Below are 14,791 nucleotides of genomic sequence, written 5' to 3' on the forward strand. Positions count from 1 at the left end.
TGCAGTTGGTTTGGATTAAGGAGTAACTATCACCTTCTCTGGATGCTTTTTACCTTCACTACTTTAAAACCTCTCAATATTGAAATGAAATTCTCATGGGTAGAGCAGTGATGAAGCCCTGCAGGCATGCAGAAATAAGTCCCAGGAATTATTCTGTAGGCCCTAGACTACTTGTGCATTCCCAGATCAAAGCATCGTTAGAAGATGAAAAAGTTTTATTAATTAAATATCTAGCTCAAAATTATTCTAGCTATTCTGTAAGAGATCACAAGAGACTTCTCTCACACTTACCCCTGGACCTTTTCTTTCATGCAATAGTAAAGATTTTTAAAATAATGTTTATTAAATGCACAGCCTAACTCTTCTGAAGGACAGGATTTTTGCTATGAGGACTGGGGACTATCACTCACCTGCTCAGTAGCCTACTGAGCTGAAGGAGTTTTACTCTGCATACTGAGAAGTGCTCCAAGGTCAGCCCTCAGGAGCTCAGCATCTCAGAACTGGAATCCCTCTTGTCAGGAATCTGTGAAGCTCTAAGTGCAGGCATGACCAGACATACTTTGACAGCTCCAAGCAACCTGAAACTCAGTTTAGAAATAACCCAAGTTTATGCAGTCTTAAAATTGCTGACTGGCTGCTTCCTTCAGGGGTAGCATTACCAATTTACAAACAACATGTAGAGAGCTAAAAGCAGCAGGAAGGCTGCTTTCCAGGGCAGAACTACCAAGGCAGCTACTCATAACCTATACTGCTTGTCAAGATTTTAACTCTTTCCTATTAAGGCACAAAGTTTCAGAAATATTGGCTAGTTATTATTATTATCATCCAATCTGAATGTAATGGCTTTGATTGTAAGTTCTTAGAAGAGTCAACTAGCAAATATTTTAATAAGAATTCACAGGGAGTCAACAGGAAGGTATGGTTTCCAATTTACAATTTAAGGATGGTAAAAATGAAATTCATGCTAAAGCAACTCCTCATTTGCTGCAATAGCTTGAGGCTGGGTTCTGCTTTCTAGCAGTTTCCTCATTTTAGACATTAAAAACCTTGTGAACAGACAAAACCAATATTCAGGTAAGCAAAAGCACCTCTTTTCATACAAGAAACTGATGTTATATAAATGATTGAAATATTTATCTGGTTATCTGATTTGGGAGCATGAAGGCAGAACTGGGACTTGTGTATGGAAGCTGATCAATATGCAAGGATGAACAAACCAAAGTGCCCTATTGAAACAAAAACTGTGAAATGGAGACCTGAATTGGAAATTAATGGATTTGAAAGCTGAGTATTTGGGGGAGGGTCGTTGTTGTGTAAAAAAATAATTATATAGTTACATGCTTGTGACAAGAATAAGTTATCACAGAGCAATCAATGGTAGCAGGCTGTTTTCTGCATCCAGTAAGAGAAGTAACAGGCTTAAACAGAATCAATAATTACTTAAACAGATGATTGAGAGCAGTTTTTGCCAGTGGACATACATAATGGGCATAATGGAGTATATGACAGCTAGATGAAGTCTTTGTCCTTAATGATTTTAAAAGTAGCTTGGAACAGGTGATAAATGTCTCACCCTCTCATCTCTAAATCCATTTGAGAAAGAGTTAAGTATCACTAAGTGTTCTTAAACGGTTTTTAAAAAAATGGGGAAAAAATTAGAGAGGGGGATGAACACTCACAACAATTCAGTCAAGTCACCCCTGCTCAACCTGCAGCTGAAATGACTGTGAAAAGCCAAGGAAAGGTTTTCAAATCTTCCACCAGAGAGACCTCTTCTGTACTTGGATTGATCACCCACAGCCCTTTCCTATTATTTTAACAAGTGCTGCACTTCAGATCCTATCCAGAGCCCACCTGAAACTAGTTTCATGCCTGTGCATAGATAAACAAGGGACTAATCATTTCACAGCTGTATGGCAAAGCATTAAAGGCAGCTCAGCCACAGCGAGGGCAGTGCTAGGGCTGGGTGGTCCCACATCCTGCACTTGCTGGCACAGCTGGGATTTCTACCCGTGGCGAGGGAACACCACACCTTTCCTTCCCTTCAGCTCATCTCAAGAAAAAAAGAGCAAGACCTACTGGGTTAATGGTGTGGGCTTTGTGCTCCTCTTGATTTATTGTACAGCTCCAATATATTTTATTTAAATACTGGCAGAGGTACAATCTCCAGATTTCCTCATAGGAAATGTTATGAGACACTAACCTATTGCAGAGTACTCCAGAACAAACTGGAGTCTGAAGTTAACAACGTTTCCACTAAAGTCAGCATTCCCTCCTTTTCACAGAGCACAAACAAAAGGTACAAAGCATCTTTAAACTAGGGCTCTGGTCTTTTTGTACATTAAAGCTGATTTTTCAGAAGACTTCAGCACTGTACAGTACTTCCTATGGATCCCAGGGCTTCTGGACCACCAGCTTCATATCTAGTCATAACATGGTGGTCTAGATCAGTTCCTTTCTATTTCTAAATTACAGGATTTGTCTTTTAAAACTAGTTGTCTCTTCCACCCCTTCCTGCCATGCTGTTCTTATGGTTAAAAAAGCCCCCACCTTCTTCCAACTTCCAGGCTGAAATGATTCATTGCTGATGTGTAAGAATCTGTTCTTATGCCAGTATTGTTCATAGCTGGGTTACCTCTCTTCCACACTGCTGTTCATGCTGATGTGCACTGCTGTCCTCTTTCAACCTTGACTTTGACACTAAATAAACCACACAGCTTGGTCCTCTTCAAGAAGTTATTCATCAGACTTTTCTCTGTATATATGAAAAATATTAATTCAGCCTCTTGGGGCTCAGGTGGCTATGACAAAGAACATGTTAATACCACTATACATTTGCTCTTTTCATGACTAGTTGACTCAGGGGTTCAGAGTCATCCCTTGAGCCACCAATGCTCCCTGACCAGGCAAATCTGCACACTGACTGCTGCTACAGCAGCTCTGCAAAGCCAGTTCCAGCATACCAAAGGTGTCACTCAGCTCTTGCTTGATTTGGACTTGGCCTTTTTGGAAAATCTAACTTACTTATCTAATATCTCACAGACACTGTGGCACCAAGGACTGAGTCCAGCTCCCCTGAGAGCTTTTAAATACCTCAGCCATGAGATACTGCCTCCATCCTTACCTCCTTCAGTCTCCTACTGGATTCCTGTACACTTTCTCACCTATGGCACAGAGCAGGCAGTGCTTATGGTGCCAGATGTGCTGCACAATCCATTCCTGCCCCAGGTGTGTGCAACCGTGAGTGTTGACCAAGTGCTGTACTGGAGAAAAAACAACTACTTGTGATACATGAAAAGGAGCATGAAAGGAGAGGCAGCAGACACTGAGTCTGACTCCTTCAGTGCTTGACTTTGCAGCACAGACATTGAATGCCTCTGTAACAGCATGCACAGACAAGAGGTTTCCTGGCATTTTTTAAAAAGCTTATACTGAAAACAATAGATGTCAGTGATATGCACGTGAGTCACTGCTAGAACTGGGACTTTTAAATCTGTCACTTGAACCAAGGACATAGACAAGGCCCTCCCCCAGACTCCTCTGTTCTGGTGGCTGGTGGTAATACCCACTGCAGAAGTGACTGCAAAGGCACTCCCAAATGGAGCTCAGACAAAGGCAGGTGGGTGAGACAGCTCTCACGTCATCCCTTGTACTCACAGACTGAGCCAACAGTAGCAGAAGGTGGGCAAAGACTTTATTTTTACAAATTTTAGCTTTAGAATTTCAGTTTTGCAGGGGAGCATTTCTTCCCATGCATCCCACCCCAATGCTGCTAGGAGAGTAATAATAATATAATAAATAATAAATAAATAAATAAATAAATAAATAAAAAAAAAAAAAAAAAAAAAAAAAAATAATAATAATAATAATAATAATAATAATAATAATAATAATAATAATAATAATAATAATAATAATAATGTAATAATAATAAATTCCTTATACAGAGGGAAAGAGGAGAGTCTGGTTTGTAAGGGAAATGTGTTTATTTGTGCTGGGAAAGGTTTAGGGGAAGGCAAGTCACCACTGCCCTGTGGACCAGCTCTCCATCCAGGGGCTGGTCCACTGCCAGCTGTCTGCACAGCCACTTTGAACTGAGATACGGCAAGAGCTGCTGTTGAAGAGTTACCAGTTTTTCCCTCCTCTCCATCTTCCCCCCCTTCCTGGCCTGAGCTTTCCTCTTCTGTCTCCTCCAAACAATACACTTGGGGCAATTCCCAGTTCTTGGTCCCTACTTCTCCTAGCTTGCTCTCTCCATGTTCCTTCCTTCCCTCACACACTACTAGCCAACTTTTCCAATTAAAGCAGTCACAACTTCCTGCCTCTCATCATCAAATCCCATTCTCCTCATTTGTCTCACACCCAAGTCCTTTGCCCAACAAATCCCACTATCCTCAACTAAAAGTTAATTTCTTTCCCCCTTTCCTCATGTTTGCCTCATCTGTCATCAATGTCTTCTCCCTCTCACCTGTAGTCCCTTCCTTTATTAAGCACTGGAAAGCTGAACACTGGATTTGTGGGTCTTCCTTAGGAACAACTGCAACAGGTAAAGAGAGGACAGGGAAGAAGGCATGGGTGGGAACCAGGAATAGCAGACTCCTCCCTGCTCAGCTCAGTGATGCAGCCCCTGCCACAGTTACATGGCTTTGATTCCCACTGTACCACATTGAGTTTTCTATGGGAAAGAAAGAGCTTTGCACATGCTCACTGGAGATAAGACCAATGCAGATTTTATTTGGTATAAAATAAAGATACACACACATACCAAAACCACTTTTACTGAGCACGTGCTATCCATTTTATACAAACATTAATATATCTGGCCAAATCAGAATAGAAAGCAGAGGTAAAAATAAAAAACACAGGGGACATCCTCTACAAAGAGGTAATTTCCCCTACTCAAACTGGAGCTCCTGTCCCAAAACACTGAAGTGACAAATGATTGCAAAGAAATATCTTTGAGAATAATTGAACACAGGCAAAAGACCACCACATCCTAAGTTAAAAAGAATATGCAACTGTTTTGACTGAAATTCCAAGAGACTTAAACCTTACGCCCATGACAAAAAGCTTCAGTCTATATACAATTGAAGTTTGGCAAGGTTGGACCTTTGGAAACAGGGCAACAAATTTGGAAGCTCCAGGGAAGGACTGGATTCCCATGTAACAGCAACAAGAAATGGCACTGCAGGTGCCCCAGGTTAGCAGCAGAGCTTAACATCTCAGAGGTGGAAGCAAGAATTTCACAGTACTCAATATCCAGACTGCAAGTCCTAAAACGTGAATCAGCTTCTGGGCTGTTCTTCAGAGCTGAGACTACCAGATATACATCTCACCAACAAACAACAAACCCCTCAATCATTGAAACACACCACCTCAATGTGTTTGCATCCAGGATTCATCTCTGAAAAACAGCCAGGAGAAGGACAGTCTGGGCCTGGGCCCTCATTCACACACACACACACTGCCAGTGGGGTGTTGAAAACTGCTAGTTTGACAAATGGTATTTCTCCCACGTCATTCTCCATGGTGGTAGGTGTCATGTCAAGTTAAGTAAGAAAGACAAAACAACATCTCAGGTGTTCCCAGTGCTTCATGGATTGCATGGTGACTCTGAGAAATGACATGCACCATCAGAGAGTCTCAGTGACAGCTCTCTGTGCTCAAGAAAGGAACAGAACACACTGTTTGGCTTATTGGTTCTCAGGGTTTCAGTGGTTTAATTGCATTACCATAACAAACCCAGAAACTCTGCAGCATTTTCATTGTTGAGCTTTACTGGAATTGGTGACACTGAGAACTTCATGCAGAAACTCAGGACTTTTCTTGATGACCAGACTGATAGGGGAGGAGGGGGCTAAAATGACTCATGCAATACTGAAGTTGTTAAATAAGTAACTCCACAACTATTCTAATACTTCTGTTAGATACTGCAACTGGTACCAAACTATTTCTATTGTACCTGTAGTATGTAAGTACATACTGTGGATATCTACAAGGACTCCATCAGTAATATCCTAAGGAGTAGAAATAAGGTGGGGTTCAAGTATTTCTTGGCCCTGGGCTTTCATCATTTCCCACAAGTATGTCATTAGTTTTCCTCCCTGAAAGAAACAATTTAAATACAGATATGGTGTTGTAAAAGAGCAGTTAAAAAATATGGCATGGAAATATCCCAGCCTTTTATGAATAACTACAGTACAAGTTTCTACCTCCCTTCACTCAGACATGTGACAATCAGAAGTTAAGTAAAACCAGACAGAAATGTCTTGTGAGCATTTGTGAGTTTTGTACCCATTTCCTACTATGACTTTTTAATTAATTAAAGTTGTTAATTCATTGTATGTAATGCAGCACAAGTAGGTAATTTTTACCAATCTCAGTCTGAAATACTAAAACTTTATGGCTGAGCCCTGCACCTCGATTCTAAGCCTTCCAAGTTCAGGTTGGCTATAAAAATGTGTTTTCTGTTCTCTTGCTTATCATGCCATGCTCTTCTCTAAACGAGCAGTTGCGGTTCAATTTTCTACATCATCCTACATTCACCTCAAACTGCCCAAGCCAAAAATGTCTAGCTGCTCTCAAAATGCAATGTAACTATGCGGGTCCTGTTTTCAGCAAGTTCTGGTTGGTTCCAAAGATCTCTGCTACCGAAACACCATGCTGGTCATCCTAATCAGCCTGTTTCTATTTTTTTAGGTAAATACCAATACTGACATTTGACAGTATATTTGGTTTTTTTTCCAAGGCCTGAATTTCAAGACCAAGTACATGCTGTAAGCACCCTGAATGATGCTGTCCAATGCCATCAAAACACTCTGAAGAGAAAAATGGGATGCATTTGTTGGTGAGCCTTAGTTGTCCTCCTTGGGCAGGAGAATTTTAGAAAACTTTCAAGTGACTGAAGTGCACATGTCACACCACCAGTCATTAAGCAATTGTCATCCATATACTGTTCTAAGATTTCACTCTGGCCTAATTGTTTCTTTCTCAGCTTTGGATATTCCCTATAGATATTGTAGTTGAGTTTTCTAATGAATTCAGGTGCACTGAATACAAAAATAAAAATTGCACTTGCTATATTTTGTACACTTCGCCCAATGGAGCCCTTCTCACATTATACAAAAATTTAAAAAATTGAAATAATCACTCACAGAGAACAACCAGGCTAGTGAACAACTTTTGCTGACAGAAATAATTATTGACACAGAAAATGCATCTATCATGGAATATCCTGAGTTGGAAGAGACCCACAAGGATCAGCAAAGTCCAGCTGCAGGCCCTGCACAGGACAGCCCCAACAGTCACATCATGTGCATGTAGCATTGTCCAAAATATTTTTGAGCTCTGTCGGGCTGGTGCTCTGACCATTCCCCTGGGGAGCTGTTCCAATGCTCAAGCACCCTCTGGGTGAAGAATCTTTTCCTAATATCCAACCTAAACCTCCCCTGGCACATCTTCAGGCCATTCCCTGGGTCCTGTCACTGACCCCCAGAGAGAAGAGATCAGTGCCTGCCCCTCCTGCACCCCTCATGAGTAGGCTGTGGACTGCAGGGAGGTCTCCCCTCAGTGTCCTCTTGTCCAGTCTGAACAGACCAAATCCCCTCAGATGCTCCTCACATGGCTTCCCCTCAAGGCTCTTCCCCACCTCTGCAGCTCAAAAATGGAAACAGCTTCAGAAAATACCATATAAATTCCAATAAGTGGATTTCCTCCCAACTACAAGAATCAAGTTAAGCTAGATGTTAACACTTCTTTGCTCATCATGATGAACCATTTTAAGTGAAATTAGGTGTGAATTTTGAAAGACTCACGAAAGATATTTACCACCTGAAAGAGCATGATGATGAGATTCCCTGCCAAAGTGAGGAGAATGCTTAATTTTTGCATCACACAATTCTGTGGCTGCAACTTGCTAAGAACAAATCAACAGGATATATTGGATTTTAATCTCCCAACCGATTTAAGAAAATAAGTACCGTATCATCTTTTGGTATGCACAAAAATCTTAATTTCTTTCCAAACCTGTCAGTACAAGCCAAGCTGTACAGGGTGTAGTCCCAGAAAAGCCTTCCAAAATAGGTAACCTGACACAGGTTATCAAGGCATTGTACAGGTATTGTCTGTCTATACAAATACCATTATTAAATGCCACTAGAACACCCAGAGACAAATTTTGGTGTCATAGGCACAGTGAGAGAATGCAGAAGCATCCCTTAGATAATACACAAGGTTTTCCAGCACAAAACAAGACCCTGTAATTCTTACTTCTAGCAGAAGCCCAAGGTTGCAGAACTATATGAAATATGCTACAGGGAAATGGATCCATTTGTTCAGAAACATTTTTATGACTACATTTTCCTGTCAGATAATGAAAGAAACCTGCTTCTTGTGCCAACATACACTCAGATGGGAAGATGAAGGGAAAAAAGCTAAAATAAATGAAGGTTCATCCTAACTTAGTGACATGCTGTGCAGCACAACAGAGCACAAAAAGTTCAGTGCAAATCAAACACCTCCTCCATGATAACATAACATCTTTGAACTGCCTTTATTTTCAGCACTTTATATAAATACTGCTTTCTTCCTGATCCTGGATTATCCTCAATTTGAAACTCATATTCTGGATTTGTATTTGAGGACTGCATGTAAACATCCCTATAATCCTGTACACTTTCGTGGGGCCATTTAAAGACTACCAGACTGTAATAGATTCAAAAGCAGTCTCTATGAAGTTATGAAACTGCACCCCTGAATTACAACTGAACCTTCTATCCCCACATCAAGAAATTAAGAAACAAAGGTACTTGCAGATAAACACACACCCTCTTTTCGCACAAGTTGCAGGACACCTGCAGGAACATGTCATTTTAAAATCCAAATTAAAACTTCAGGGTTTTTTTTTGTTGTTGTTGTTGTTTGTTTCATTTGTTTGTTTGTTTTTAATGTAAGATTTTATTTGGGAACTTCATGATTAATTTGTCTTAGGAAACATTTGCTTTTGTCCAGGAGTTGCCAGCTGAGAGGATGTTATTGTTTGGAAGGGATGTGATCAGGACCCTGAGCACGGCACAATGTGTCAGCCCGGAAGCAAGGGAAGAAAAGGGATTCTCTCATCTGACAGAGAAAACAAACCAGAAATGTCCAGCATTTGCCTTCTAGTTCCATTCACCCCTACACGTGTTCCAAAGAAACATGTTAGTCACCTGCATCTCACATGAGTGTCACCAAACTATATCAATATATGTATATATATTAAAAAAAATCCAACTTTCAAAACAATTACACATTCCTTCAGAAAAGCAAAGATTTCTGCCATGAACATCTTCAAAACACATAAGCAGGTGAATGCTTACTCTCCCTGCACGACTGCTTACCCTGCTGCTCAGAAGGATGGACACAGTTGGACGTGGTTCCCCTTCCCTCAGCCCCCTCCCTAAGCACCAGCAATGAACAGGGCAGAGCCCATCCCTGCAGAGCAGGTTTGGAGCAGCAGAGCTGAGTCCTCCCCTGCAGCAGGCACCCTCCTGGCTGCCCAGGCCCCTGCCGACCTCTGCAGCAACTTCACGGAAGCCTCTTGTGTTTCAGTAGCAGTGGGATAGAGGTCAGTGATTCAGAGCTCCAGAAGGGCAATGCTCCCACAGGACCACCTTCCAGGCCCTCTAGTTCCCTGCTAAGAGTGCTCACCTGGGGGATTTTAAAATTTTCATGCAGTTTGTTTGTAGCATACCTGTGCTTTGTACACGATCACGTTTTCACGCTAAAAGGCTCCAAGAGCGATGCCGTACTCAGAAGACACCTCATGAGGCGTCACCTCACCACAAACCCGCCTCGTAAATAAAACATCCCCCCTGCCCTCTCCACCCGGCCCAGAAGGAACACAGCCACAACAGGCCACGGCGGCACGGGGGGCCTGGACCCTGCAGCGCTGCGAGGCGAGGTGTCCCTCAGCCGGGGCTGCCCCCGAGGGAGCGCCCGGCCCGCCAGGTCGGCGCCTACCATGCCAGCGGTGAGCCCCGCGCTCAGCTCTGCCCGACGGCTCCGCCCGTCCGTCCGTCCGCCCTGGGCCCGTCCGGGACACGGGGCTCGGGCGCTACCGGGCGTCGCCGGCGCTGAGGGGGTAGGCGAGGATGCTCATGGCCTCTCCGCACGCCGCCTCCACCTGCCGCACCTGCTGGCGGCTGAGGCGCTCCCGCCAGGCGTGCACGGCCTCCCGCGCGTCGCGGGCGGAGATGAGGAAGGGCCGGTCGGAGGAGTAGGCGGCGCCGCGGGTCATGTTGAGCACGAAGTCCTCCAGGGCCGGCGGCACCGTCAGCCCGGCGAAGCGCAGCAGGCGGCGCAGCTCGGCGCGGGGCTCCCGCACCAGGTCCTCGTAGCGGAGCTGCGTGTAGCGGCGGCGGAGCCAGTCCGGGGCGCGCCGGGCCAGCAGGAGATCGCGCAGCCAGGACTGGCAGATCACCTCCAGCGCGCCGCCGAGGAAGAACTCGGCGCGGTGCTGCGGCTGCGGCGGCCGCCCGCCGCCCAGCAGCCCGGGCGGCAGCAGGAGATGCTGCTGCTGGTGCCGGGCCGGGCCCCGCGGCTCCGTGCGGTGGCGGCTGCGCAGCACCTGGACGCTCTCCCGCAGCAGCGCCTGCCGCGCCTTCAGGCGGGAGTTGTGGACGGCGCGGGGGTCGCGGAAGAGCTGCACCACCCGCAGGTTGAGGCCGGGCTCCCGCAGCAGCGGCAGCAGCGCGCCCAGCTCCAGCAGCCGCACGTCCTTGATGACCACCACCGGGTACTTGCGGCACTCGGCCTCCAGCTCCCGCAGCGCCCGCGGCGGACACTTCTCCTCGCAGGTCGCGCCGTCGACGAGGCCGATCTCCCCGCGGGGCCGCGGGGCGGCGGGGCAGAGCGGCGACGAGCAGATCACCTTGTTGGTCCGCCAGCCGAAGATGCTGGCCGTGGTGAGGTTGTCGGCGGCGGGCGGGGCGGGGGCCAGCGGGTCGCGGGGGCCGGACGGGGCGGTGTAGAGGCGCAGGACGGAGAAGTCGCATCGGAAGAGGGCGCGCAGCATGTCGCGGAGGGCTCCCTGCAGGCTCAGCGCGTCCCCCGGGTAGAGCGCCTGCCAAAGGTGCCACATGGGCTCGTACAGGTAGAAGACGTCGGGGTGCTGGTTGAAGAGCTCCCCGAGGAAAGAGGAGCCCGTTCGCCAGGTAGCGTGCAGGTAGATGTGCCGCTTCCCCGCGCTGCCGTTACCTGCCGCCCCTGCCGTGCCCGCCTCATCCTCCTCCTCTTCCTCGTCCAGCGGCGGCCGCTGCTCCCAGCCCCACTCACTCAGCGCCTCTTCCAGGCTTGGGCAGCGCCGCAGCAGCGGCTCCTCGTCCACTCTCCCGCGCCTGGCCCCGTAGTCCAGCGCGTAGGGCACCAGCAGGAGCAGCAGCAGGGTGTACAGCACCAGCACCGCGGCGAAGCGGCGATGTTCGCCTCGCCACCGCCGCCGGCCCTTCATCGCTGGGGCCGGCTCGGACCCCGGCTCCGCCGACCCTCTGTCTGCCGGAGGGCGGCTCTTTGCGGAGAAGCAAAGTTAGCGGCGGCGGCGGCGGCGGCGGCGGGGATGTGGGCGGCGGGCGGTCCTCCCCGCCGGGGAGCACGCCCACGGGCACGCCGGCCCGGCTCCGGGCCGCTGGCCGCGCCGCCCGCCGCTCCCGCCGCCGTCTCCTCCTTCTCGTCCTGCTCCTCCTCGCAGCGCGACGCGGAAGCGCCCGCACCTGCCCCCGCTGCCGCCTGAGCAGCCACCGCCGCCGGCGGGGAGCGGGCTGCTGCTGCCGCTGCTGCTGCCGCTGCTGCTGCTGCTCCCGGTGCCGCTGCGCCGGGCTCCGGGCCGCCCTTCGCCCGGCCTCCCTCCCTCCCCCGGGCAGGGCCGGAGGGGCGGGCTCGGCACGGCGGGACTCACCCCCGCCCGGGAAGGGGCGCACCGAAAAGGAGCAGTGTTAGCCAGGACAGGTACCGAGCAGCCGAGGGTGTCCCGAGGAGGAGTGGTTGGTCCTGCTGTTCACCGGAGCTCCGGAGACAGAGCACGCAAGATGCTACAGTGAGGAGAAGGGGTGCCAAATGTATTTTTAGGGTAGACGACAGCTATTAAAATCTGCAGTGAGTTTCAGAAATGCTGCAGTTCGGCGCTATAGAGAGCTGCGGGGTTTCTCAGCCTCACTTTTGTCAGCGTGTGTGTGCTGATGGGATGCGGACATCTCGATCATGACTCATTGCTCCAGTTTTTACACCTGTAAGTTCCATAGCTGTCTGAGTGGGTCACCCTTTGCAGCTGGAAGGAGGAAATGGGCATCCACAAAGGGACATTCAACCTATTGTGGATGTCTTCCTGATAGCCCTCTTTATTAACTACAGTAGAAGCATAAAGTTACCAGTTCAAACATTGACTTCTAGTTTTTCAGACATCTAAGATTAGTTGAAATCTCCTGGGAGATGGAAAGTGAACAAGATTTTGACTTCAGGTGTTTAGATTTAAAATGCATAGTCTCAGAATCTCCAGCCCAGCCCATGCCTGACCTCACATAAGGAGATGGGCCATGATCCCATGTCCCTGGGTAAGGCATCCAGCTGGCAGGAGAGTGAGGTCCCTGTCCTGCTGGTGCAGTGGGAGCTGCTGACAGTCCTGACCACTAGGCAATAGGTGGCATCCTCTGTAAAACACTACTAATATTTAGGTATGGTGTGCAGGGTGAAATTCAGAGAGTATAACACAGTTCTTGCCCTTGGTGTATGATGCTTTGACTCCCAGAGGAGTCTGTGGTATATAAGCACCTGTGGTTAGGCACATGCCACAGTCTTTGTCAATGCCGCCACATGCAGCAGAGAGCAGAAACAACCCATTAGTTTCATGGGTTCTAAAAATGCTCCATCTGTAGTACAGATGTATAGATACACAGCCTGAAGATGCTGGACATAGTATGAATGTCTAGTTATTAAAATATAATCTTACTTTGACTATGTCAGGCAAAGCACGAGGACCAGAAATCAATGGGAGAGAGAAAAAGCTTGCTTCTCTTCTTCCAGGTGGTGAGCCAGCAGTCTGCCTGCTAATGCTTTACTTGCCCCATGTTAATAAGTGTTAAAGACTGGGCTTCCTGCCCTTTATAACGTGCTGAGTGAGTAGATGGTGCCAAACAAGCTTTGTGAGCTCCTTAGCAGAAGAGTGTGGAAATTATAGCATTGCAAAGGAAATTGTGCCTCAACATACATTTCACTGCTTGTGTCTTTAAACACCAAGGTACACCGGTATCTCACACTCACCAGTGTAATTTTCACCTTTGACTCAGTAATTTTAGTCAGGATTTTATATCAGGCTTTTATTCAGACCCTCAAACAACTAAAGGAGGATGACAGAATAAAAACACACATGCCAAAATCAGGTTACAGTCTTGCCAAAAAAAACCTTTTCCCATCCAAAAACCATGCATACTTAGTATTTTGAGAGTCTCCAGCATAGCTGACTTGTATTTTGCATCATGCAAAATAGTAATTTGGATAGATTTACCAAGATGATATGTCGAGAAGTGCCATTGAGAATGGATAATTCTAAGATGGCAGGATTTTCCCTTTGTAAGACAAAATACTGGGTTGGCAGTAGCACCAACACCACTGATGGCCAGTGAGCCATGCTGCAAGACATGTTGCTTTAAACTAATTTTGTGTGGTTGTCTATGACACATACTTAGGCCTAAGAACTAAAATCAAGGTCTTAAACCTGCCTAACTGAAATAAAGCTCTCTTGCCAAGAATCAAACATCTCAGAGAGCAAGACAACCATCAGAAAAATGCAAAACCATAGAAATAAAACTATGTATGTCTTACACTGATTTTTTTTTTTTTTTCAGACAGTGGAGCTACAAACTTCTGTGGCGACTGTTCTGACAAAAATGAAGTATACAAATAACTTTACCACAAGCTACATATTTTAGTAAAGATAAATCCATGGTTGTTAGAAGATTATCAGATCAAAAATGAATGCCAGTAAATGTTTTGTTTTGCACCTTCACAGCCGTCCCTCTACTGCAAGAGGATTAGGCTGTGTTTACTTCACTTGTTTTGGGTTACAGCTTTTTTGGCACGGGGAGATTCCAGCAAAGCCAGTATTTATTTTGTCGCCCAGCAGGTGCCTGAGCTCGACTTGTAATCACTGAGCTCCAGCCTTCTTGAAGAAAGTACTTACTTCACAAGAAGTGCCTAATTTGAGTATTTGGGAGTGCACTGCCGGTCTAAATAGAGTGGGAAGAGATCAGCTTTCTCTTGTCTTGATTTTCAGTTCTGTACTGTGTTCTCTCTTCAGCACAGATGAGAGAGATGATTTTCCCTATTTAGGCTTTTTCTCTAAACCACATCATTTACATATACAAATTATCAGCATCTCCTTCTAAGATCAGGACAGTTCTGTACCCAAGGACGACAGCCAGGTTCTTCTTCACTGACTGTGAAGCAGTTTACCCATTTGGCATCTACCTCCTGCCATTTTTTGGTCATAATTCTGTGCTTAATATTATTTTGTAAAGGGGGTGGGGGGAGGGAAGAATATAGGCAGAATATGTTCTGCATACTTCAGTATTGCAGTATCTCCTTTCTAGTTTCCAAGCTTGTCACTGTAAGTACTGGCAGCTTTTAATATAACATAACACTGGCTTCCTGTGTATTATCTCTCTAACTTAATTTTTGTTCTTCTGTATCCCACGGTGCTTCTACTGTCAAGAGAGACAGTAAATGCTGGAATGCTTCATTTCAGCCTCAGTAATTTTTATCT

The 14,791-nt window shown here is 46.5% G+C and overlaps 1 protein-coding gene across 2 annotated transcripts in view; it reads right to left on the reverse strand.

The window, feature by feature from the left end:
* CHST7 (carbohydrate sulfotransferase 7) overlaps positions 1-11,622 on the reverse strand; it is a 29,728-nt gene extending 18,106 nt beyond the window's left edge. Inside the window, exon 1 of one of the 2 annotated variants that reach the window (XR_008841775.1) lies at positions 10,000-11,576. Coding sequence is in view for 1 of the 2 variants with exons in the window: in XM_056505816.1 (XP_056361791.1) it covers positions 10,094-11,488 (1,395 nt within the window). In the remaining variant the exon portion in view is untranslated. Of the gene's footprint in view, positions 1-4,708 lie in introns of those variants that run through there. The other variant, XM_056505816.1, reaches the window with a different exon arrangement.
* Positions 11,623-14,791: the final 3,169 nt, after the last annotated feature.

Source organism: Oenanthe melanoleuca, chromosome 1 (genome assembly GCF_029582105.1).
Source record: "Oenanthe melanoleuca isolate GR-GAL-2019-014 chromosome 1, OMel1.0, whole genome shotgun sequence".
Lineage (NCBI taxonomy): Eukaryota > Metazoa > Chordata > Aves > Passeriformes > Muscicapidae > Oenanthe > Oenanthe melanoleuca.